This window comes from Sinocyclocheilus anshuiensis, unplaced genomic scaffold (genome assembly GCF_001515605.1).
Source record: "Sinocyclocheilus anshuiensis isolate Anshui unplaced genomic scaffold, SAMN03320099.WGS_v1.1 scaffold1980, whole genome shotgun sequence".
NCBI classification, from domain to species: Eukaryota; Metazoa; Chordata; class Actinopteri; order Cypriniformes; family Cyprinidae; genus Sinocyclocheilus; species Sinocyclocheilus anshuiensis.
This window is the reverse complement of record NW_015557235.1, coordinates 279,881-307,139: the sequence shown is the minus strand read 5'-3', so window position 1 is coordinate 307,139 and position 27,259 is coordinate 279,881. Positions and strand designations below refer to the sequence as shown.

The window sequence follows — 27,259 nt, the reverse complement described above, 5'->3', positions numbered from 1 at the left end:
ACTTTTGTCTTATTTGATTAGAGGTCTATATAAGTCACTGAGGTCAAATAAATACTATAGACTGTGGCGTTTCAATGTCAATACAGTACAAGAGTATCATTTTGAATCATTAGGTTTGTATTACTGTCATATGCGATTGTGTCAGTGAGAAGCAAAACTGTGTGTAGATAAAACAGCCTGAAATTTTATTTTCAGCCTTAAAATATAGCTTTATGAGAGTAAGAGCTGTTTTTATTTTACTGCCAAGTACATTGTCTTTGGTATAAAATATAAACTAATTATTTTAACAGAGCTTGCACAAAAACAAGACTTGCATAAAACAAAAATATATCAAAGTAACCCTTCTAAGTATAAAAGCATATAAAACCTTACATAGAGACAACAATTCATGTTTAAAGAAACATATTCACACATCATATACAAACATCTAGATTACATTTTGAAAGTCTGTTCCTATCTGTTCAGATTGATGAAAATGAACATTATTCTGTGGAGAAGTTAGTTCAAACTGAGTCACAGTCTACAACTGATTGTAATTAGTCTCTAGTGTTATTGTTTTTTAATTAGCCATTTATTTTATAATGTGATATTTACTGTACAGCCATAGCAAGAACTAGACTTGGCAGCCTTATATGACCTTTAAAGACAACATGAAATGGCATTAGCATTGCATTTCTTCAATAGATGTCTATAATATGGCATATTTATAAATGAAATGGAATATCCACCAGAAAACAAGGTAGAGCCGGGTTTGACCGGGTCATGAAAAGTAGAAAAATACAATTAGTTAACATTATTTTCCCCATCCACACAGGCTTGCAGTAGAAAACACATTGTTTCACCACTGTTTTCACAAAAGTGAAGAAAGGGAAAAGACATTTTGATGAAAGATTATGAAAACAAGCCATTTTCTTGAGAACGTGCTCAGATAAATCTTGCACAATAAGACCGCGGACATTTATTCAGAAAGCAAACAGTCCACTTTGATTTCATGTTGTGTTTAAGGGAAGTGCAGTCTAAAGGTCTTCAGTTTGGATTCAGATGTTCTAAGCTGAGAAGCTGGAGGTCTTGTAGGGTAGCAGGTTGTAAAGGGGGGCAAAGGGAGGAGGGTTGGGCTGTGCGTGGGATGTATCTGATGTTCCTCCTGGAGATGCACTAGCAGGTGCTGCTGGAGAAACATAAAGCGACGCCCTCTGGAGGAAAGAGGAAAAGAAGCTTTTAAACCAGGGGTGCCCAAACTCGGTCCTGGAGGGCCGGTGTCCTGCAGAGTTTAGCTCCAACCCTAATCAAACACACCTGAACCAGCTAATCAAGGTCTTACTAGGCATACTATAACTTCCAGGCAGGTGTGTTGAGGCAAGTTGGAGCAAAACTCTACAGGACATCGGCCCTCCAGGACTGAGTTTGGACACCCCTGTTTTAAACTGCACACTTCACTTTTTCAAGATTTTTGGACTGCACACTGAGATGTTTTTCATCAGCTCTTTTCCCAGCAAACTATTGTCTTACTTCAGCTCTGTTCTGTAACCTAGTGAACTACTTCATTGTCTGCTTAAATAGAGCACACAATAAACACTGGGTTAAATGGTGCATTTGATTTAAATGTATTTTTAGCAGTACTTTTTCAGTACTGAATAAAAAATTATGATGACAATTTCCTCAATTTCCCCTGATGAGACCCGTCCACAATCTAGGATGAAAGCTTTCATTTAGATTGCCATGATGGATTCTAGAATTGGAATTCAAGCCAAAATGAGATGTTGCCTAGGTGGGCCGCTCATTCATTCTTAGAAATAAAGATTTCAAAATGGGGTTTCACAGCGATGCTATAGTATAGAAGAATCGCTTGGTTCCTCAAAGAACCTTTCAGTGAACTGTTCCTAAAAGAACCATTAAATTCCTAGTGTGAAGAACAATTTGGTAATCTAAAGAACCTTCAAAGATCCTTGAATGTTCAATGTTTTTCATGGAACCATTGATGCAGAACCTTTATTTTTAAAGGGATAGTTCACCCAAAAACGAAAATTCTGTCATTAATTACTCACCCTCACGTCGTTCCAAACCCGTAAGACCTTTGTTCATCTTTGGAAAACAAATTAAGATATTTTTGATGGAATCTGAGAGCTCTCTGACCCTCCATAGACAGCAATGATATTACCACGATCTATGCACAGAAACGTAGCAAGGAGATCGGTAAAATAATCCATGTGACATCAGGGGTTCAACCGTAATATTACGAAGCTACGAGAATACTTTTTGTGCACAAAGAAAACAATAATAATGCAACTGTTAGTATTGTTATTATAGAACTGCTGAATAAATTATGTTATTATTGTTTTCTTTGCGCACAAAAAGTATTCTCGAAGGTCTTACGTGTTTGGAACGACATGAGGGTGAGTAATTAATGACAGAATTTTCATTTTTGGGTGAACTATCCCTTTAATAGTGTTGAGCTGATCATGTAATAATGTAATAATTTTCTCAGTGACTGTTATATGTTTAATTTATTAGGCTGTATAATCCTATTCTCTTAGTTTATTTGTTGCGTTCATGATGAGCATGGCTGATCTGATGCTTAGTGATGTGTGTTTAAGTTGGCCAGAGGAACTTTTGTGGCGATGCTTCCAAAAGAAACTTCAGATCACTCAGCAGGGGTGAGAGTGCTGGAAGATCCATGATCTGGGATTGGTTGGACTTCTGGCTGGCATTCTCGGCAGGGCAGGGGTGTGATCGGGACAAGCCCAAGGATCAGTATACTTAGGCACAGTTTTATAAGGGAATGCTGTGGGATTTTGGACGGGGATCATTATGGGAGCACACGCCGCATCCTCAGGGGATTTGATAGGGAGTCTCACACTAATTTTACGGTACACAAAAAGTCTGCAAGTCTCCACAACTGAATCATACCATAAAAGACCATGAGCGGAATCTGTGTGCATGTGTAAGTGAGCGTGATGTACTGACCGGGTAGAGCTGGTGTCCTGCGTGTGAGTTTGGGTCCATTAGCAGGGGTGCGGTGGGGGAAGAACAGCTGGCTCCATCAAAAGAGAATAGAGATGAACCTCCCAACTGGGACACATCAAGACCGACCACCCCACTCTTCTGGCAAGAAGAAAAAAAAAAGTATAAGATCATCTCTGGCTGCCATATGCCAAAACATATTTACCAAAACAGTTTATCTATACAATTGCCCCAGAAAGTATAGTTTACTTCTGCGTTCCAATCCCGGAAATGTGAAAAGGGTCCATTGTTTATTGGTATATCTCTGTTGCACAGGGCAATTTTGTGTGTTTGCATAAAAGCCAATGGAATCATGTTTTAATTTGATTTATACGCATGCATGTAGCTGATGATCCTTTAAGTGACATGCAGGTCTTCAATTTTTAAAAAGTAAGCTTAAAAAATTTTGAATGAAGGATAACAGATGTAAACATAAAAGTTTGTACATGAAAGTTTATGCAGTCTTTTAAGCTTTCATAAACCCGTATTGTGACCTTTGTAGCAAGCCATATATAACTCGAATGCTCGTCTTGGGAAAAATTCATTTAGCAGTGGCTGAACTGGCACAGTTTCCCCCTATTGCTGAGACACATTTCCTGAAAGCAATACAACATTAATCAAAACTATAAAAACAAAGCCAAAACCACCAACTCAGTGCTGCAAACCTCAAGCTATTAAGACGAAATTAAACACTGTTAAAAAATTTTCAATTCAAACACAAACCATCAAATACACTGAACACAATTACACACAGTGAGATCTGTTTAAACGAAACAGTTACAATGGTTTAGGACACTGAAGTGAATGTATAGGTGCATCTCAATAAATTAGAATGTCGTGGAAAAGTTCATTTAAACTACTTCAGTCTGTGTGCATTGAATTGATTTAATACACGAGTTTCACAATTTGAGTTGAATTACTGAAATAAATGAACTTTTCCACGACATTCTAATTTATTGAGCTGCACCTGTAGGGTTGGTCAAAGAAATATGTATATATCTTGAATCTGCAATATCATGTTCAATGTGTATATATACATATAAAATATCATGTTTACAGTTGTGGTTTTGTGTTTATAGAGTCATAGTTTGTTGTGTATTGACTATTGAGAAAACAGAATAAACATGTCAACTAGTAACTTTAAGCCGGACACACAAATGGATTAACTGGTTACGAAGAGTAAAGATCCGAGTGATGAAGACAACACTGAAAGTGTCAGAGATATTTAACTAAATCAGCAAAAAGATGTCCAAACATTTACAATGTCTTCACATGGATTTTCCAGTTGATAAATTATGCCAAAAATAAGCCCAGAAGCTTCTCTTCATTGTACTTTGCTGACAGATTTTAAAAAGCCTTTCCAGTGGTCCAACAGATTTGTAGTGATTTATGTGATACGCTGTCCAAATTTGTCCCACTTATAGTCTTCAAAGCAATGCTATTTTGACCTTTGAGAAAAATTGGACTAATAAAGGTAACTGTTTTCCTTTCTTTTTCAGAAGCGTTTCCAGAAGAACATCTGTGCCTTCAGCACTAATCCAACGAGAGTAGCCTTTAAAACAAAGTTGGAGTTCATCTGTCATCTGTCATTTCATGTATGGATTCTGAAAGATTGGAATCTCTGTAGTTATTACCAGGGTGGAAGTGTCTGGATGTGGGTGTTACAGAAGGTCATGTGATCAGGATGTGTGCAAAACATAACTTACTGCAATAAGACTGATAATATTGATAAATTAGAATAATATAATAATCCTGAACAACCAATTGTTGTTTTACTCAGAAAGTTAGCAAAACGTCTTTAGCTTTAGTTAGTCTTCGATTAATGCCAAGGTTGTGTGAGGCAAAAAAAATAATAATTTGAATAGTATTAAAAATCACAAAATTTCTTTGTGAAACTCAAATTTCCCATGAAGTCTGGTCCACTTTAGAGCTTATTATGGCCATGCATGAACTGAAAAGTCAGGTTTTTCAGTTAGTCAGAATCCAAAAATGTACTGTATAAACACCAAGTAAATAAGAGATTTATTTTGTAGCCAGGTCTGACAACTGAGCTAACTCTTAACTGAAGTGATTGACATCTTTAGTGATTATAAAGGGAGCACTCGTTATGTTTTTCTTACTGCTAACAGAATCAGCGGCCATGTACTGTACAAAGTGTAGAGAGTGATAATCACATTTAAATGCAGCAATGAATTATCATTCCTTGTGTCACTCCCAAAATTGGGATGATTGAGAGTGATAATCATAGCAACAGATTGGACAGAAAATCGAATATGTCATAATAGATCTGTGCATTAAGTCTTGCAGTGTACATGCAAATGCAAAAATGTAATGCAATATTTGCCACAGCAATACTTAAAACACGAAAACAGAGCCGTGATGGCTGAATTATTAAAAACACTCTTTTTTTTGTTTTAAGTTTTATTCTGACACTTGTTATTATTACTTGGGTTTCACTTTATTTTGATGGTCCCTTTATTTGCCGAGTATTAGACTGGTAGGGTTAGAGTTAGTATAAGTTGGCATGCACTTGCAAAGTTACTTATAATCTTTAGAAAGTCTGTTGGGAGTCCATCACAAGAAAGATTTAGCACATATTAAGCAGACAGTCTACTAATACTCTAATGAGAGTTATAGACATGTTGGTGCAGCGTTATATTTATTGTCAACAGAGTGTTCAAAAGGGACTATTAAAATAAATTGTTACCAGTATTAGTAATTATCACTAATAATAACTTTTATTTATTTATTTCAAATAATTTTATAAAATAGTTAAATAGTCAAAGGGTATTTTCCAACAGGTTTTGCTGGTATAGAAATTGGTACAAGTGAATTGGAAAATTGTACTGTTATTTTTGTGTTTTGACTACACTAGTACAACAATAACCTAATTTTCAATTAGTACATTAAATATGTGGTGTAGATGTGCAATATTTAAAAATATTTTGTCACAGATCACACATCACATCAGTCAAACATGGTGATGACAGCATTATATTCTGAGGAACTAGAAAGCTTGTTTGTACCAAGGACAACATGGACAAAACAAATACACAAACATCCTTGAGCAGAATCTGGTTTAGTCAGCCCAACATCTGCCTATAAGCCAAGATTTACTTTCCTGCAGGAAAATAAATTTCCCGTCCTTCAACACAGGAGGATTATTGAAAACAAAACACAAATCTTTGCAGCGGTTTTCTGCTTTAATCAATCAACAAAAGCAGAAACAAGAATGTCTCCACAGATTCCCAAGAGATCGCACACACTTTCTCTTTCTTTCATAGCTGAGAATGTCACATTCAGTTAAACGCATGCCAGATATCTACCGGTGGGCCTTTAAACCAGTGTGACTAAGATGATCCAGCACATCTGGTCTTTAATCAGCCAAAGAAGACACACATCACACCCCTCCTGATCTCACTCCACTGGCTCAATGCAAGGTTTTGATGCTGACTTTCAGGACAGCCACTGAAACGGCACCTCCCTACCTCCACTCCTGCAAGTTTATTTTCTCTTCTCCAGCTTAGGTCACTGAATGAGCAACGCCTTTTTGTTTCTTCATAATGAGGCTAAAAGTTACTTTCCAAAACCTCTGTTCCTCTCTGGTGGAATGAAGCTGCCAACCTCCATCCAGACTGCTGAGACCATCACATCTTTTAGAAAGCAGCTGAAAACATTTCTGCTTTTTTCTTGTTTGCTTCCTCGTCTAATTTTCTGATAAACCTGGAACTTGTCTTGTTGTCATAATTGTTGGAAGTCATAGATGAAAATTAAACTCAATATTGGCCAACCCTAGATTTTTATAGGATGAAAACACTGTATTAAACCATAGTAGATCTTTCTGGATTTTGGAAAGTATAAATTTGTCAAGAAATCCTGTACACTTGCAAATACAATCTCTAAGTATTAGAGTTGTGCAGAAGTGAAAAATAATTATACTTAAATTTATTTGAAATACATTTATTTCATGCTAAGTATACTACAAATACATTAACATATTTATGTACTTAAAAATGCACTGCAGTTGTACTTTTGGTATACTAAACTGATAATATATTTAAAGTCTACTAAATTGGAACAACTAATTTTGTACTTAATGCACTTTTAATTGTGCAGAAGTAATGCTGAAGTCCAACTAAAGATACAAGTATATTTGATTGTGCTAAAGTGGAACTATTGCAAGTATACTTCAGGTACACTTTAAATGTCTTGCATTTAAAGACTGATATTATTCAAAGATCATACAATCTCATACATAGTCACATTAAAACACATTTTAGGCTTAATATTACGAAATGTGCATTGTTGCACAAGTCAACCCGTTCTCATCAGTCTGCATTGGCATTTGGCGTATGCATTACACGCAATTAGAAAGTGTAAAGTCGTTTTATTTATACGCAGACTGATGAGAACAGGTTGCACAAGTAGTACTCCAAATAAAGTTAAATTATAATTTTTACATCAGTGAGTCCTAAGCGATGTGTCAGAAAATATGTTAATAGATTTGAACTACTTATGAAAGATTAAATTTTTTACAAAATTCAGATGTTAAGAAATGGACAAAAATTGATGACTGCTAGTTATTTGCATCCTGTTTGTTAACTCTCTGTGAGTTTTCCTGAGCCTCACCATGTCTTTGATACTGCCCAGTACAGCAGTGGTCAGGATTCCACACACGAAGGCCAGCAGGTTAAGTGTGGTCAGGACCCAGAGGAGAACATACAGAGAGAGGACCTCCTGACAGCTCTGCACACCAACAAACTCATAGTAATTGTTCAGATATCCTCCACTGAAAAAGAAAGCAAGAAATCATTGTCATGGTATTATTATGTTTATGTGCTATTAACTTATTGATACTAGAGATTCTCAAGAAAGTGTAGGTGGTTCATTGCCGTGCAAAACTCACTGTCTGTAGTGCAAATGGTATGAAATGAATTTTATTATGACAACGCTGCTGCTGCAAAGCAATTACACTTACAGGAACTTGCTACTGCCAATACATACGCCGATATGGTGCTGTGAGTATTTGAGACATACTGCTGCTGCACAAATAACATATATAATAACTAGGGCTGGTAAGCGATTAAAATCTTTAATCTAATTAATTACATGATGTGGCGATTAATTAATCTTAATTAATTGCAAATTAATCGCACATCAAATTTGGCTGAAAAATTACTCCCAAAAGATCATTTAAAGTCATTGTTGTGTAAAGCATCAAACAGACATTACAAAAAGTAGCTTCAGCAAGAAATATTTTGTTTGATAAAATTTATTACATATACTCTTTTGGACCACGAGGGTGAGTAAATGATGACACAATTGTCATTTTTGGGTGGGTGAACTATACCTTTAATAAATTATTTTATTCATTTTATTATTATTACTATGGAAATATGAAATTATTTCTTTAATGAAATGATACTCTAAATAATAAACTAAAACTGCCAGTAGGTGGTGGTAAATGTCTTAATTATTAAGTCATCCAGTCATTTATTCATTCATATGATTCGTTCAAATGGCTGATTCATTCAGTAGTGAAGTAAATGGTTCTTTATCAATGGTCCATTGAAAGCTATAGAGAGCAGACGGCTCCTTATGCTTTTGAATCGCTCTCTCGCGGTACTTTGATGTCATACACCGATCGATCTGTGCAGCGTCGCTTCAAATCCAACGCGCCTATGGCCAATGGTTCAACGCGCCAAATGGTTCACCCAATTCGTTCAAAATGTGCATTAAGAAATTAAATGCTGCTGTGTGTTGCTCGGAGACAAACAGTTCTGCTTTGTCTTTATATTTTCGTTAGCAAAATTGAGCAAAACAGACAACATTGTGTCTAAAATAACACAATATTAACTTCTTACTTACTGAACTGTTGTATAAGATCAGTATCACACTTGCACTTGTGTGATATTGCACTTAGCCTGTTGCTTGTGTGATATTGCTTAACTATATGATGTAAATATGAGACAAAAACTCAAACTGGGGCATTTTTGCCCCATATCTTGAATTTTAGGGACATTCTAACTATGTTCTCTAGGCTCCATCACGCAGTAAGTTGTTGCCCTGCCTCGTATTTGTCATCAGTCAACTGTATGAAATGTCAGATGACCCACGTAGGTCTGGGGTGGGGCAAGTGCGTTAAATTAGTTAATAATTTTAATTCATAATTAATTAATCTAATTAACGCGTTAAATTACCAGCCCTAATAATAACCTGTAGCAGATCTATACAGGTGGAGCTGGGGAAGTGGAGGGATTCAGAGGAACTCTCAAAGCACACTGCGAACTGCTCTAGTGAATGCTAACCAGCCATTTATATGTAAAGCAGCAAGCTCATTGGTTGCATATGCAAAATAAACCAATCAGCTTGTACCAAGTAGTTTAACACTGTGAATATCATCAGTTTGCGTTAAGGCGCCATCAAGAGTTTTATGACAGAACTTGGCATTTATATGCTATTTTTAATACTCATAGTTAGAGATTTGAACCCTTAACTCAAAGTATGAATAATAGTAATAGAGATACTTGCAAAAACTAGAAAAAATACTACTAAAAGAGTGAAATTCATTTTTGGTTTCTTTGATGCTCTGCAGTAGACAAATAACAACTCGTATTGCATTATTGTTGAGTTTTTCCTTAAAGTGTCTGTTTCTTCACCAATACTTACTTGGCGCAATCATACAAATCACAACAGTAACACGTTCCACTCCGAACATTCATATTACATGACTCCGTTAGTCCTTGACAGGGAACCTACAAAACAATTGAGCATCTTTTAGAAATAAAACGCTATATACAAAACTCACTTTTTTATACAAACAAAATGTTTTGTGCACACAATTTCATTCAGCTGCACTCTAATTATAACTAACTACTGTTATCAAATTATGATGCTAAATTAACTGCATGTAATAGCTCAGAGATCACAGCATCAATTCATCCACCAAGGAACTAAATCAACTTAAAACAGGACTTTAGTCCTCATCAAAAACCTGGTTAAAAGACAGCTATTTAGGTGGGCATTTTTACAGGTAGGCATACAAATATATTTTAAAGAGCTGAACATAGAAATCAGGAGGACTTGACTCACTGTAGCGTAGTAGTTCTCATAGATGTAACTATTTCCACTGGTGTAGAACTGACATCTTCCTGCCCTCATTGGACGCATATCCTGTTGAGAGTGTAAGAAATGTCTTCAGTTTGACGTTTTCTTCTGCAACTGCATTGAAACATTTTTTTCTTTAATACAATGCCTTTCTACCACTACTATCTACAACCACTACAAAAACTTCGGGGGGAAAAATCTATTTCTTTCTTTTCTCTACATTTCCACTCTGCCCTAGCTTTTACATTGCTCATAAATGTAAATGAGAAGCTCAAAGTGGGCATTTCTTATCACACCGAGAGTTTTCCCTCAAACTCAGTCCATCATTCTGCTCTTCATGAGTCACATTCATGCTGTTAAGACAGATGATCTGACCGCTGAAATACTAAAGAGTTCAGTGAACTCCTCATCTCTCCAAATGCAGCCCTTGGATTTTGACACTGAAAACTGAACATGTTATGTAGCCAGCTGAATAAACATAGTCATTAGGTTAATAAGACTTTGACTTAAGAACTTTGATAACCTCTTGGCTAACTGTTAGTTGGTCATACGTCTTACTTTTTGGTATAAAATTAGACCAAACTATGTTTTTATGTGTGTAAACGGTTTTAAAGAAACATTTTAATCATTAAGGGCCAGATTTACTAACAACTTACGCCAGCGCAAACCCTCTTTTGACATTAAAAATCTATGTTTAGGATTAATTAAAGACACGGTGAAAATTAGGTGTGAACACAGTCATTTTTGCGGCTGACCTTATTGCATATGCATTTGCAGGAGTTTCCTTTTCAGACGCAAAGTTTATGAGAGGGTGTTTAAATGAATCATGCAACTCCATTTACTATGGTTTGTGCCAGTCAGTTTACTGGTATTTGTGGCATTATTTACTTCCCCAAAAGCATGTCTTAATCCAGCTAATTTGCGCTGCTCTTGGTAGATTGTGTTGGTCATTATGAAAATTATCCGTCTGCGTCTATGTTCTTTTATTCATGAAATGTCAGTAAATCACCCGCAGAACTTTCCACTCATATCTGCACTTTTATGGGATTGTGCTCTCACGCTAATTTGCCCTGTTAGTAAATCTGGCCCTAAATTGTCTATATCTCCAATATAGTAGTGGTTGCTTGGGTATTCTTTTTGCCTGATGCTGCATTGATAAGATGTTCTGAACGGTCGCTAGGCAGTTGCTAAGGTTGTTTCTATGTAAAAATGTTTCATAGTTGCTGTACTTACAATGTTGAGCAGGATGAAAATGCCATCAACCACAAGACACAGGAAACTGGAAATTATACCAAAACTCAGGAACACAATGGCTGCAATCAGCTGGACAGAGAAAGAAAAATGGATTACAGATACAAATGTACATTTGAGTTGACAGCCAAAAAAGATGCAGGCTTTATTTATTTATTTATGGTACATTTTCCCCAATATTAATGACCTGGAATATATATTTTTTTATTTTGATCGAAAAATAAATAATGCAATAATAAATAATAAAATATAAATAATACATAATAAGACAATATAATATATACATATAAACATTTATAATACATTATTGCTTTGATTAAATACCAAACGTGTTAACATAGAACACTCACATAAAGCAGTACTGCACAACAAGAGATATTATTGCATGGCAATGATCACAGTCATCTTAAATAATTGTGACCTAATATTGCAGTATATAAAACAGCTTTATTTGGCATGAACTGTACTGTAGTAAATACCTTTCCTAGTAAATGCATATACTCATACATGTCCACATTCACACAGTCTTTGTCCTTGTCCAAAGCTGACAAATTTTTATGTGATTCCTGGGGGCACAACAAAAACTCATCCGGCTTTGAAACTAACCATAAATTACGTATAACTGACAATAACTCAACCAAATGGCGTAGTGTATTTTTTTAACATGCAATATGATATCCACAGGGACACATCTCTTCTCAGCTGATCAGAGGCAGACTGCCAAAAGAAGCTCAACTCACCAACAGAGAAACAGATGTACATACAGAGAAAAGGAGAGCCCGGAAGAGAGGAAGTGAACAGAGACAGTAAATGGACGCACTGTATATAAAGGTCAACAGAAAGAGGAAGGAAGATGAAAGGACAATGTCCACACTTAGGACCTGTGCTTCTTGTTCAGTTTAGTGAAATCTATAGCAGATGTGAATTACAGTTCAAAGATGGGAATGAGGACGACATTCAAATTAAACGAGACATAAACCAGCATACATTTTTGTCCAAATAATAGACTTTTGGTATGACTATATGTGTTGTTTTCAATTGACTCTTCGTTAAGCTCTGCCTTGGGGCAGAATCTTGTCTCACCAATGGCAGATGTCCAGAATGTTCAGAAACCTGTTTAAAAACAGTTCTATCATGACAACTTTCGGAGGGTTTGGAATGGTAGTGTACATGACAATGTTAATGTGTTTGGTCTTGGTGGAATAGATCTGCTGCTGATGCTGCTGCAGAAGAACAAGTACCGAGACTTGATACTGCCAATACATCCACAGACATGCTGCTGTGAGCATATAAGTAATATAACATATATGAAATGATCCCCATATATAGCATACATGATTCACCCTGTAACAGATCTATACAGGTGGAGCTGGGGAAGGTGTAGGGTTTCTGAAGCACTGCTACAGCAAGCACTAGCTAAGTATTTGAATGTTGAGCAGCGAGCTCATTGGCTGCTGATACAAAAAGAACCAGCTGCGCCATGTAATAAAAAATTGTCTGCTCTCAAGTGATATTTAACTTTTTGTTGTCTTCACATATCAGATGCAACATATTTCTCTCCAAAACATTATAATGTGTTACATTATTGATGTAGGGGGAAGTGGAAATGGTGGAATGGTCAAATATTTAGAAATTTACATAAATAATTTTCATACAATAAATATTTAAAATAAGTTTATTAGATACTCTCATATTCAAAGAACAAAAAGCGAATTTGAATGTGATTAAATTTGATTGTTGAATTTAAATCCTGGAACATAAAAGTGTCTAAAGAAACACCAAAATGTTGCTTTGAGAATGAGGCTTTTCATTTTCATTTTCCAATTTTTCCTATCTCAACATTTGCTTTTTTTTTCAACTTTAATTTAAATTATGTTGGCTTAAAGTATGTCAGCCACCAGCATACCAAACTGCCTCAAAGAACTGCTTCAGATGGCCGTTTAAAACTTTTTTTTCCTATAATGACAACCACTGAAGCTTGAAGAAACATCACATCATTGTGAAAATGTCACTGGTTTTGTTCTATGACTGCCAGAAATACTGAAGAATACATGCAATGTTTCCCAAGAGCTTTAATTATCACAACATTAGGCTTGTTTTAATGTCTGTCAGGGTTAAGAGTTCTTCAGGGCAGAAGGATATTTGTCGTTTAGAGCTACCAATGCATCATTTGTTTTTGATTATGTGATTATAGGTCTCCAAAACAAAGTTCGGCATATGACAAACAAAGTTTTATTGGTGATTATCTAATGTATCACATTTTATCAGCAACTATGAAAGAATTTATTTAAGATAGTTTTATTCATTTAAGGTGAAATAATTGTTTGTTGGTGCCAGCGAACTTACAGTGCCAAGCTCTGAACTCAAGTTATTTCAACAAAGTAGCACATGAAAACAAAATTCAAAAGCACAATAAAAGTTGTAGCAAGATGTGGTACATTAGCTTTTTTAGACCTCACACCATCTGTTTTTATCAAATCACTTAGCTACTATTATCTCTCTCTTTTTTTTTTTTTTTTGGTTGGAACCTCATGATAAATAAATAAATAGCTATTCCAATCTAGCCTTTTAAATCTAGTGTAGTTATTTGGGGGAAAATAATTAATAATTGTATTCTGACCTATGACTACTGTAGTGTTAGACATGGAATTTATCTGAGATTCAGTTATGTCATCGGGCAACTAAAGGAAAACAGTTATGCAAACAGGCCCAGATCAGTGTGGAACAGCATGGTTTTGCAAAATGAACTGTCTGTGGGCAGGATTCTTTTTAAATTTAAATATACGCATTTTTAAAGACAAATAAGTGATGGGGAACAGGAGCACCATTCTGAAATCAATAAGAAATTCAAAGATCAAAAAATCTTATTTGCATCAACCAACAGCCATGTCCACATTAGAACTTATTTCTGATCATAAAAACGGTAGGACTTTCTTTCTTCTGTGCAACATAGAAGATATTCTGAGAAGTGTCTCAGTGCCTTTTCTCCAAACAATGGCAGTCAATAGTCACCACAGCTTTAGTTACCAACACCTTTCAAAATATGCACTTTTGTGCTCTGCAGAAAGAGAAAGTCTATGAAACAACATGAGGGTGCGTAAATGACGACAGAATTCATGTATCCTGTTACTGTTCTTCATAAACTGCAGTATCTCAACAGCTTGTCCAAAAAACACAGGTTCTGCCTGTCCAGAGAAACACTCTCGCGGAATAGGAGTCTATAGCCTTTTAAATGACTAAATACACTCTCCCTGGAATAACAAATGTTTTCTGGTCCATGAAATCTTTTTCATCAATACATTGGAATTATGGGCTATGAAATTCCCATCTGCTCTGAAACATTCTTCTCATCTGTCTGGACACTTCATGCTGTACAAAATGTTCTTTCTCCACCTCACCCTGCGTTTATGTTTTCCTCTTTCACAGATGTGTAACAGTCCGTATCTTGTTTAAGCCTTTTATGTTAGTAGCATCTTTTCCAGATATGGTCAGCATGCCACTGAAGCTGGACCATGATGAGCAGAGACAGACTTTTGGCTCTCCTGAAAGTTTTCCAGTCAATTCTCATGCCTCCTCCACCCAGAACAAGCTACCAACCAACTAGTAGTACTGCACAGCAATGCCCTAGAATGGTGGCATTTTACATGGGCAAGCAGCACTCACATTAAATATCTAGTTTCTCTGTAGTTCACATTAAGCCTTTCCTGTGACCCCAGTAAATCTGTCAGTGATGTAAAATGTAGTTTATGCTGGAGCTGAGTAGACGGACGGACACCAGGCCCATAAACACTGGGCAGGAAATCAGCTCATGCTGTGTCTGCACTCCGTTTAGTACAGTGACCCTTCAAGTACAAGAAGCAATGGTTCTGCAATTTCCAAAAGCACAAGTTCTGGAGGCCCAGACGGAAACAAAGTGTGCCAAATTTGCCTGAAACACCAATCTGGAGCAAATCCTGAGGCTTGGATATGTATCTGTCCCACTACACCCTTTTAAATCTTTTTTTTAAGTAGGAAATTTAAATGTTCTGATAAAAGTGGTAATAGCGGTATACATAAACTAACTAACAGCTACAAAGATACAATGTTCTGGGTGGTAGCAATGTACCATGCATTAAAATATGGGTGGTCTGCTTAATTTGGAGTATTTTCCTGAACATCATTATTGTATTAAAGAAAATTGTTTTCTGTTGATGCATGCAAACATATTTTGGTCAAGAATAAAATGGATTGTGTTACATTGCAAAACAGTATGCATCTGTGAATCATTAAAGAACCCACTATGTTGGTGGTTATGCTCTATCAACGACACCTCTGAAATGCTGCTGATTATCACAGACAATAATTGTGTCCATCATTTTGTAAAAACAAGCAAAAACATGTACAATACAGTACAGTGGAAGTCTATGGGGTCATAACACTAAACTAAACTCATCCTGCTGGAAAAAGGAAAATTTGCACAAACAATAAACATGGTTTTATGAAACATTTAATGAATGGGCTTCAACAAAAATGCAGGCTGCACATTTCTTCCAGAATGTCTTGCCTGACTTCCATTATAAGTGTGTTACTACCCTTTGAAAGAAAAAAAATAGCAGATAATGTACTATTAATGAAATAAAAGGCCACTTCAGCATACTTAAAGAGTACACTTTCATGACTGTTTCTTAACAAACTTAAGTATACTTTCACAAAGTGCACTTTTCAAAAATGTAAAAATGTCATTGTTTTAATAATATTTTGTCATTCTTTAAAGACATACACTTATTTTTATGTGTTGACAGATTTTGTAGAAGATTTTCAGGGATCTTAATTCAATATAATACATATAATTATGCCTATAGAGAAGACGACATTATTCTACAATTATTATTTAAAAAGACTATGTGAAGTAACTGTGGGTTAAAAGCTGCAGTGAAAGAACTGAGTGAATTATTTAAAACTTGAAGACCCTGCATATATGGAAAGAATCTGTTCAAGACCTAGAAATATACATGACAGCTATTGATCATTCTATATATGGTAAGAAACACCTGTCTAAAAATACAACAATACATATATGGAATTATGTAACCAGCTCCAGGCACATATATATATCTGTGTAGAAAAGACATTCGGGAGTTGCCTTTGCAAACCGTAACTCGGCTTTGTTGTTTGATCAATAAAGTCTACTGGCTTCAAAACCTCTTTAGCAATTTCTTTTGAACAAGGAAAATTCCACAACAATTTTAACTGTAGTGTGTTATTTGACAGTAAATATAAATTAGAAATATTTTAAATGAAAATCTGCTTTAAAAATGTACTCACACTCAGGCTTTCCAAAATGTAGATGAATTTGTTTCTTCATCAAAACAGATTTTGAGAAATGCGGCATTACACCACTTACCCACCAATGGATCCTCTGCAGTGAATGGGTGCCGTCAGAATGAGAGTTCAAACAGATGATAAAAGCATCACAATAATTCACAAGTAACCCACATGACTCCAGTCAATCAATTAATGTCTTGTAAAGTGAAAAGCTGCATGTTTGTATAAACAAATGAATTAATTAGAGATGTTTTTAACTTCAAACCATTGCTTCTGGCTAACATATGAGTCCTCTATCCACAATATTGCTTTCTCTAGTGAAATAGTTGTCTCGTTTGAATCAGGAGAAATATGCGCAGATTAAGCAACATTTATAAGCGAAAACAGTTTGAAAAAAAGATGTTGGTGGATTTTGATTTGAGAGGAGAACAGATGATGGACTTTTTCACTGCAGGATGCATTATTATTAATTATGCAGTTTTCATTTAAACAAATTTTAATTGATAGCCTGGAGTCGTGTGGATTACTTGTGGGTTATTGTCATACTTTTATCCACTGTTTGTACTCTCATTCTGACGGCACCCATTCACCGCAGAAGATCCATTTGGTGAGCACTTGATGTAATGCTTAATTTCTCCAAATCTGTTCAGATGACTAAACAAACTCATCTACATCTTGGACGGCCTGAGGGTTAGTACATTTTTAGCAAATTTTGATTTTTAGGTGAACTATTCCTTTAACCTGTCAAGGCAGATCAATGTAGACCTTGATATCAATGATTTATATTTTGTACTTTCATAGCTGTTACGTCACTAAAGCCTTGTTCAGACTGTCAGTCCAGATCTGTTTTTTGTGAATATCTGACTGGAATCAGATCGTATTTAGCTGGTCTGAACAGCAAAAATCATGTGAAATCTGATTTTGTGTAGCTTTTTGCCTATGTCACTTTCTCACGCCACGTAAAATGTACAGTAAACACATCAGACATTGTCAAACATTAAAATCAGATTCCAATCGGATATGTCACTTCGACTGACAGTCTGAACAAAGCTTACAGTTTTTTTAACTACTTACACACATTTTCAAAACATTGCCTCTTTTTTTTCAAAACTTTACACACAAATCCAAGAATTTCACACACAAAATGCACAATGCCTCACATCTCTTGCAAAATGAAGCACTGCATTCAAAATAATGCATTCAAAATAATATGGTTTTGCAGTTTTGGTGTGTGGTTCTGGTGTTTGAGTGTCAGGTTTCAGAAATTGTGTGATAAGTAAAGATTTTGAGTGCAAGCAGTTGAAAAAAAAAACTGTAATTCACCCAGCAGCATCTTGGGCTGTTTCTAAGCAGTAATTGGAGTAACCCTGAATTCACCTGCATTACTAGAAGAAATCAACAGTCCCCATAAGGATGCGGGCTTAATAATGTCTCAATTAAAATGCAAGAAATGCAGAAAAGTTTGTGTGAGGGTTAGGTTTTGGAGTTGGGTTAGGTGATGGAAAACATAAGCTAAGTGTAAAGACAATAAAAGTCAATGGAAAGTCCCCACCAAAAACCAGATGTGTGTGTGTGTGTGTGTGTGTGTTTGTGTGTGTGTGTGTGTGTTTGTGTGTGTGTGTGTGTGTGCAGGTTTGATTACTTGTGAGGGCCAATCTTTTGAAAATGCACTCACAAATATAGAGAAACATGTCAGAAACCCAACTGCGAGGACATTTAAAGTGTCCACGCTATTTGATCGGCTCATTAATTGGACAAATTATGTTTTTCATTAAATCTGCTACAGGTTTGTGTGAGGGTTAGGTTTAGAGGCAGGACTGATCTTATCAAACCTTTGAAACCAGTGTGAAATTCTGAACAACTGTGCGCGCTCTTAGCTATATACATGACAAATACAGTAGTCTCCTTTCTGATCATTTTGCATAGAATTTATGGTTTTTTGAAATTCCATATATTTCAAACATTTAAACACAAGTCACTAAAAATTATGAACTTTTAAAAACAATTTATGAAACATCACTGAACATCATTTGGCAGATCTGTGGTATAAAAACAAATATATTGTGTTTTTAAATGTTTATGCTTCACATATTTGCACTTTGGAAGCGTGAGATTAGAAAGTTTTCTTAGCCAAACCAAAGAGAAAGGAAAAATAAAAAGGGTACATATTTTGTGAACCATAACTAGAAATGACCATGGCAGGATGATAAGGTATTATGCTGATCAGGATCATAAAACAGGAAGACAAACCCCAACTGAAAATGTTACATTGTGATATCTACCAGCTGCTTGCGGTTTTCCTCCAGGCATAGTCCAAGAACTCCCAAGAATGATCCAAATGCCAACTGCAATCAGTAGACAGACATGAATGTAAAAAGAGAAACAAATGATGCAAAATACTCTAGAGAACATAAGCATGACCGTACGAGCACTGGGAATCATTATCATGGTTTCAATTCGTTTCAAGCTAAATGATTTATGGCATTCACTTTATGTTTTTTTTCAAGCTTAAATGACAAGAAAATATGAAGGGGAAGTCTGAAACAAAAATATTTCAAGGATCATGAGATCCTTATGTGTTGTGGAACACATAACCTACCCTCTCCTCAACATCATGCTCATAACTAATTGTAAGATCCAATCACTTTGGATGCAAAACTTCTTCATGGCCATCAACTTATGAGAGGTGACACACTGTAGCTATACTCATAGTCCAAGTCTCCAGCAGGGTATCTGCAGGAGTTGTGGAAAGTTTCACAGACCATCCAAGTTCACATATGGAAAAGAGATGTTTTGGTAACACAGTATGCGGTTTACTTCTCACTGTCAGACTGATTTTATTGTGTTCTTTTTCCTGCTGTGAACCCATTGATAATATTTGACATTGTATCAACAAGAAGCCCCTTGTTTATAATGTCTGAACAGCCTTGAGCTCACAGATGAAGTCACTAATGCAATTCATTAATTGGGAAAATGCAAGTTTGAGTATTACTAAGATGCAACCACTTACACTTCTAGGATTGGTTCATAAAAATGGGGGGAAATTCTGTCGTTATTTACTCATGTTATTCCAAACCTGTAGGACGCAAATGAAGACATTTTTTTTAAATAGTTTTTAAGTTTTAAAAAGGATGCATTGTATAATAAAAGTGTAATATAAATTTGTATCAATTCATGGACAATCTCTTTTGGACCAATCCAAGAGATATTGTCAGTGAATTGAGGGGTGCATGGCCAAAAATACTTAAAAAAAGGTACAAATTGAGTCCCACACGATTCAATTAGGGACATTTAATACTTACATACAAGATTATTCTGTATTATACAAATACAGAAAGTATTATTCTGTGATGGCTGGCAACCTTAGTTATAGTCCTAGGTGTCATAATAGCGCTACAAATAAGACGGTGCTTGGCCATTGACTGCCTTGTACTCTAGAAGTGTTTTGAACCTGATTCTAGCAGTGACAGGGAGCCATTGACATGAAACAGACATGCATTGTGGCGTGGAAGTACATGGGAAGCTTGAACAGTCAGTCTGAAGTATTCTGGGTAAGCTGCACAGGTCTCCTCATATGCTGGGAGACCGGCCAGGAATCAGTTGTAGTAGTAAGAACAGGTCTCGGCTAAAGTTCTGGTTAGCATGTGGGGTGCAAATGACAGGTTCGGCAGAGGATCGCAGGGCTCGGATGCGAGCGAGCTTACGTCGGCTCAAGTCCTACGTGCCTCGCTCTCTCAAACACAGAGAGGCTTCCCCCATCCTCTTCACCCAGCCTGTCCAGCGTCCCTCTGCCAGCGCGAGCGATCTGGTCTTGTTCGGTGTCATTAGCAGCCTCGGTTGCGGAGGAGCTGTCAGGCTCGACTGCCAACCCTGCCCCCTGCCGTCGTCCGAGCACAGCGATGTTAAGCCCGGGATGGACGCCGAATTACTCCGTGTCCTCTCGAAAGCCGTCGAGGAGCTGGGATTGGAGTTGTCTCCACCGGAGGAGCCCTCCTGCAGCCGTCTGGATGAGTGGTTCCTGCCGGGGAGCCGTCAAGCCCCTCGTCAGTGATCCTCTCCTTTTTTCCCGGAGGTCCATGATGAGCTCACCAGGTCGTGGCGTGCCCCATACTCTGCACGTCTCCATACTTCCGCTTCATCCGCCCTCACTTCGGTGGACGGTGCTGAAGATAGTGGATATGAGAAGCTGCCTCCGCTGGACGAGTCAGTGACCGTGCATCTCTGCCCGCCCACTGCTATTGGATGGAAGGCAAAGGCCACCTTTGTAGGACAACTTCAGCCCTTGCTGGACGCGCCTACTCCTACTCAATGGCGGTCCTCCAGGTCTTCCAGGTCAAACTCCTCGCCAGCACGGATGAGTCTGACCCAGACCCAGCGACGCTCAGGGAGCTGAGAAGTGCGACGGACCTGGCTTTGCGCGCCACCAAAGCTAGGGCTCAGGCTATAGGGCGTTCCGTGGCCAGTCTGGGGGTGCTCGAGCGCCACTTATACCTTGACGGAAATCAAGGATGTCTGTTTGAGCCAGCAGTCGAAGGCTTCGCTGAGCGTTTCACCCTAGCCATGCGACACTTTCTGCAAAAACGCTCTAGCTCTGCAGCTGCCTCTAGTTGCCCCAAGTCTTCGCAGCCTCAGCAGCCCGCGAAGCCTGCACCTGCGGCTACCGCCGCCCAGCCAGCCATGCCTGAGCCTCGATGACGTTCCCGCTCGGCCAAACGCTACCCATTTCCGAAGCACCAGGGACCCCGGCCCAAAATAGCACTGGACCCTGCGCCTCAGGCGTCGTCCTGATCTACGGGACAGAAAGAGGAAGGGGTCAAGTCTCGCTGCAGCCGGACCTACCCCCAAGCTGCCTCTGTTAAGCTGCCAATCACCCCGTCCAGTTCCGGGTGCAGTCGGCGATGTGTTTGCTGCAAACTCTGGGCCCGTTCAAGCGCCCAAGTGGCGATCTGCTGTTATAGCGGGCAGATTAAAACACAAACATTTTCAAAAAGAGAGCAGATTTCCTCTTCCAGTTCTCACGAGTACCGTGTCCTCTTGCAGCGACCAGGCACTCGAACCAATCCAACCCCTGACTTCCCGGGAAGAGGCATGGCAAGCCATCCCCGGAGTGTCAGAGTGGGTTCTGGGGATACAAAGCGAGGCTATTCACTTCAATTCACTTGAAGACCCCCACGTTTCAGCAGGGTGGTCTCCACTTTGGTTCAGAGCAAGGACGCACACGTCCTGCGCTCCGAAGTGAAAAATCTGCTGGCAAAGGGAGCCATAGAGGCGGTTCCTCCAGCTCAGAGCGAGTTAGGCTTCTACAGCCATTACTTTTTCATCCCCAAGAAGGATGGCGGCCTGCGGCCCGTGGCATATCTTTGATCTTAGACGCCTGAGGCACTGTCCACACGAACGTGGTTATTTTTAAAACAGCAGCTTTTTCTACACGGTTTGGCCGTTCGTCCACAAGCAAACGCAGCACCAGGTCACTGAAACCGAATATTTTTGAAAACTTCTGCCAGGGTGAAGATTTTCAAAACCTCCGGTTGCAGTGTTATCGTGTAGCCAGCGAAACCGGAGTTTTTGGCTTGTGACGTCAGAGCCTGCGCTGTTATCGCCGCCTACTGGAAACTATTTCAGGCTTCTGATTGGCCAACATGGCTTTATGGTTGAGATTATATCGCCACCTGTTGGTTTGGCATGCTCTTGACAGTGCTTCATAACATGTGTTTGCGTTTTCATGTGGAGAGATTTTTTTAAAAACGGAAGAAGGAAAAACGTTTATAAAAATACCCGTTTACGTGTGGACATGGCCTGAATCACGCCCTCATGAAACGGCCGTTCAGGATGACTACACTAAAGCAGATCCTCTCGCAAATACGCCAAGAGGACTGGTTCTTGTCTCTGGACTTGAAAGACGCCTACTTTCACATCCAGATAGATTCTTGTGATTAGCCTTCGAGGGAGTGGCTTATCAATACACGGTCTTTCCCTTTGGACTGTCCCTGGCTCCACGCACTTTCACGAAGTGCATGGATGCAGCTCTTTCCCCTCTGAGGCAGAAGGGAGTCCGCATTCTCAATTACCTCGATGACTGGCTCGTTCAGGCTCAGTCGGAGGCGGAGTCACTATCTCACAGAGCCCTCCTCCTCAGCCACTTAGAATGCCTGGGGCTCTGGGTCAATTTTGCCAAGAGTGCACTGTCCCCCAGCCAACGAGTGTCGTTCCTGGGAACAGTGTTTGACTCAATCCAAATGAGAGTGGTGGTCGCGACAGAGCATGCTCTGGTCATACAGCAGCTCGCGGCTTCCTTCAAGGCCGGTGCCTCTCGCCACCTCAAGGCTTTTCAAAAGATGCTGGGACTTATGGCCGCAGCGTCTCCAGTGCTACAGTTGTGCCTGCTTCGTATGCGTCCCCTTCAGTACTGGCTGAAACAGCGGGTTCCATCCCATGTGTGGCATCATGGACGCCTGCTTATCGGAGTACCACCACTCTCATTTGGGCCCTGACCCCTTTGAAAGAATGCTCAGTGGATGGAACAGGGTGCCCCCCTAGGAATGGTCTTCAGGAGAAAGGTGGTTTCGACAGATGCTTCCAACACTTGTTGGGGAGCTCTGTGCGAAGGAAAACTGGCTTTCGGCCACTGGTTGAAAGCGCAGGACGGTCTTCACATCAACTGCCTCGAAATGCTGGCGGTATGTCAGGCCTGTCAAACCTTCCTACCAGACCTGAGGGGACACCACGTTCTGGTCCGCTCAGACAGCATGACTGTGGTGTCCTACATAAATCGCCAGTGAGGGCTTTCCTCGAGGTGCCTCTTTGTGATGGTAGAGCACCTCCTGGAATGAGCTCAGCTCAACCTGCGCTCGCTGAGAGCAGCGCACGTTCCGGGCAAACTGAACCAAGGAGCGGACATGTTGTCACGAAGCAAAGTCCCATCAGAAGACTGGATGCTTCATCCGCAGACGGTTCAAAAAAAATGTGGGAGATCTTTGGCAAGGCGGAAGTGGACCTATTTGCCTCAAAAGACAACTCTCATTGCCCAATTTATTATTCCAAGGACAAGGACACGTTGGCCCACTACTGGCACAACCTCCTTGTCTATGCTTTTCCCCCGATCGCCCTGTCCTGCAGGTAATCAGACAAATCAGGGAACAAGAACGCAAGGTTCTCCTGGTGGTCCCGCTCTGGAGAAACCAGCATTGGTTATCAGAGCTGTCGCAGCTGCTCATAGCAGCCCCGTGGCCCATTCCCCTGAGGCGGGATCTCCTCTCTCAGGCGAACAGGACGATATGGCACCCCCGGCCCAAGCTGTGGGCTCTGCATCTTTGGCCACTCGACGGGAGTCTGCAAGCCTCCCAGAGTGTGTTCTAAACACCATTTCTCAGGCTAGAGCTCCATCTACAAGACGCCTCTACGTCTTTAAGTGGTGGGTGTTCTCCGCCTGGTGCTTAACCAGGCGAGGACGGGCGAGAACCCGTCCGTCTGTGACGTATCGGTGATATTGTCCTTCCTGCAGGAGCTATTGGATAAGGAGCACTCCCCATCCACGCTCAAGGTCTATATAGCAGCTATAACGGCTTCTCATGCCCCGATAGCAGGCCAGTCGGTGGGCAGAAACAACTTTATTGTCCGTTTTCTGAGGGGGGCTAGGAGGCTGAATCCGCCCCGTCCCCTCACTGTCCCTACGTGGGACCTACCTGAAGGGTCCTCCCTTTGAGCCGCTGCAGTCTGTTGACCTTCGGTCCCTGTCGTTGAAAACTGCTCTGCTGCTAGCATTAGCATCGGTCAAACGAATGGGAGACTTACAGGCGCTGTCTGTGAGCCCTACCTGCCTGGAGTTCGGGCCTGGCGACTCTAAGGTTGTCCTGAAACCGAGGCATGGTTATATATCTAAGGTGCTCTCTACTCCATTCAGGGCACAGGTCATTACACTCTCTGCGCTTCCTCCCTCAGAAGAGGACCAGGAGTTGAAATTACTCTGCCCCATCAGGGCGCTGAAAGTTTACATCGAGCGTTCCGCCCCGTTTAGGCAGTCTGAACAGCTCTTTGTTTGCTTCGGTGGCCGCGCTAAAGGGCATCCGGTCACGAAGCAAAGACTTTCTAAATGGATAGTTGACGCTATTATGCTAGCCTATTCTTCCTTGGGCCTGCAATGCCCCATTGGAGTACGAGCCCATTCAACTAGAGGCGTCGCCTCTTCTTGGGCATAGTCTAGCGGCGTGTCCATTGCGGAAATTTGTGTGGTGGCCGGTTGGTCCTCGCCATCCACATTTGCTAGATTTTATAACCTGGACGTCCCTGCCTTGCAGGCTAGGGTTCTTACTGCATAACTGGCATGCACCTGCTTACGCAGTACCACTCAAAACCATCAGAGGATTTACTTGTGCGCTCTCGGCCCTCATAGGTGCCGGGGCTGTGCATGTCTTCTGGAACGATCACTCAGATTGGGCGTGACCTCTGTGAGCTTAGCCCATTCGCCTTGGGAGGTGTTGGACTCCACGCTATTGTCCCCTTGGGCTCTGAGATGCCTAGGGCAAGGTTACACATGTAGTCGTTCCTCTGCCATAGCACGGCGTGATTGTATTGTTTCCCATAGCATCTTAGCAGACGCAATACGAGTGAAGTATCGATAGGGAACGTACTCGGAGATACAGGAACGAGTACTGCGTTGCTAGCCATGCTATACAGCTGCACGACTCAGTCGTCGCTTCAGTCGAAGTAACCGGAATCCTATGGCGAAATGCCCGCTTATATAGCCAGATGGTCCCACCCATTCTGGCGGGCTTTGGCGGGCTTCGTGGCCATAGGTTCGTGCAGCACTGCTGCCGAACCATTGGTTCATTTTTAAAGTATACTGCACGAACCAATGGCCGTGCAGTTACACTGCGTTATTGAAAAAGGCTTCAGTTCAGGAAAAAAAAGGGCTTTTTCCCATAGCGTCTTAGCAGACGCAGTACTTGTTCCCATATCTCAGGGAACCGTGGTTACGTTTGTAACCAAGTACGATTCTGTTGCTATTTCAGAGTGTGTGGTTTTCTCATGAAAATTTGTCTTGGAAAGGTTTGGCTGGTCTCTGTCTATTTTGGAGGCTTCTATTAGTTTTAAATAGAGTCAGAGCAGTGGATTTGACTTGGGGTGTTGGAGGAATTACTGCTCCAACCAAAATTAGTGTTCTTCTTGACAGACAATTAATTTCAAATGACTACTTTCTTATCAGATTATGGTTCGACTGAATGAGACATATAAGTACATTTTCATCTCGCTGGATGGAATGGAATCTTCATTGAGACCAGAATAAACTCTAGTTCTCCAGGGTATGTACAAAAAGATCAAGAATGTCATAGTTAGAATACCAAAGAAAACAAATACAAACAAGCAACAAATACTGAACAAAAGAACAAACAAATAAATATTTTCAATTCAAACATTTTCCCCCCATTGTGTCTGCATTTACACCAAATACGAATCAAAATGTGATTATGACACTTACAATAATTCCTGACATGTATCCTGTGATGCTGACGCTCACAGTGCGTGTGCTGGTGTAGATACCCATCACTACAATGAGCAAAGACAGACTTAACATGCCTGAAACCAGCCACTGAGCCTTTCTTCTCCTCATCCTCACTGCATCTACCAGAGAGAGTTTAGGAGTTAACTACATTTAAAAGATTGCAGATCAATAACATAAACACAGTTTAAATCTGCTTAAACAGCCTACATAGTACAGGTTTCCTCTCTTGACTGACAAACTCAGTTTAGGTATGAAATGTTTTTAAATAACACTCTTTTTTGTCAAATTAGGTCTCACTTTATCTAATTTATTAAAGTACATTTATTAAATACACACTAAAAACACATATGTTGAAGCTTGATCCACTATGAGGTTGTCACAAAAACATTTTTCGAATGAAAAGAATTATCAATGACGGGTATGATTGTCTACTCATATTTAAAAGACATTCAACCATGAAAAAAAAAATCGTTCCATTTTACCTGAGGTCCCACTCACTTTACCTGAGCTGAACTCTCTCAATACACAGTCAGTCTATGTTTATCAAATTCAAGAATATAATCGATAAAATAGTTTCGACTGGAAACACATTTTATTTTACTGTAAAAATGAGAAGTGCAGGTTAATGCAGACATTATGTTTCTTACATTAAGAATAATACGTATTATACAAAAAAATACTTTATGTTTTTCAAATTTTAAGCTTTTCTTTCTTACGCTACATGGACTATATTTTTGAAATCGGATTCAACACTTACCTGCAGCAGCGTGTGAAGGAGGGGCGTCGCGCCGGGTCGTTTCTTGTGCGTTTGTCATTTCTCCTCGTTAGTGTTTATAATCCAACCGATCTCACTCGCGGTGTAAATCCAGACTGTGCGCGCCAGTGCGACTGCTAGAGCTTTTATACACGTGCCAGCGCCCTCCGGAGAATTCAGGGACGTGAAATTAGAGTCTGAACAAAGTTATCAGTTCAACTGAAACACGTCTAGCCTGGTAGCGTTACGTGATATACATTTTTAGAGTTTGAGGCAAAATCTTCTTTTTCTTTTTCTGACTTTTGACTATTTGATGATGGTTTTGTTGTAATGCTTCTTCAGAA

General features: G+C 39.5%; 1 protein-coding gene across 1 annotated transcript; it reads right to left on the bottom strand.

The window, feature by feature from the left end:
* Positions 1-497: 497 nt before the first annotated feature.
* On the bottom strand, positions 498-27,012 carry LOC107679025 (transmembrane protein 255B-like). Its single transcript, XM_016474438.1, has 9 exons — positions 26,919-27,012; positions 26,138-26,280; positions 18,945-19,007; positions 11,341-11,430; positions 10,093-10,173; positions 9,670-9,755; positions 7,630-7,789; positions 2,965-3,102; positions 498-1,193 (listed from the first exon to the last, which is right to left on the bottom strand). Exons 1-9 carry the CDS (start codon positions 26,974-26,976, stop codon positions 1,047-1,049), a joined length of 966 nt encoding a protein of 321 aa, XP_016329924.1. The 5' UTR covers positions 26,977-27,012; the 3' UTR covers positions 498-1,046.
* Between the last annotated feature and the right edge of the window lie 247 nt (positions 27,013-27,259).

What these genes read in the sequence shown, in the direction of transcription:
- LOC107679025 (XM_016474438.1), bottom strand. Translation starts at nt 26,976, where the DNA reads ATGACAAACGCACAAGAAACGACCCGGCGCGACGCCCCTCCTTCACAC. An exon ending in GATACATGTCAGGAATTATT is followed by an intron (nt 19,008 to 26,137) that starts GTAAGTGTCATA and finishes TACTGATTGCAG; the next exon opens with TTGGCATTTGGATCATTCTT. An exon ending in ATGAGAACTACTACGCTACA is followed by an intron (nt 9,756 to 10,092) that starts GTGAGTCAAGTC and finishes ATTGTTTTGTAG; the next exon opens with GTTCCCTGTCAAGGACTAAC.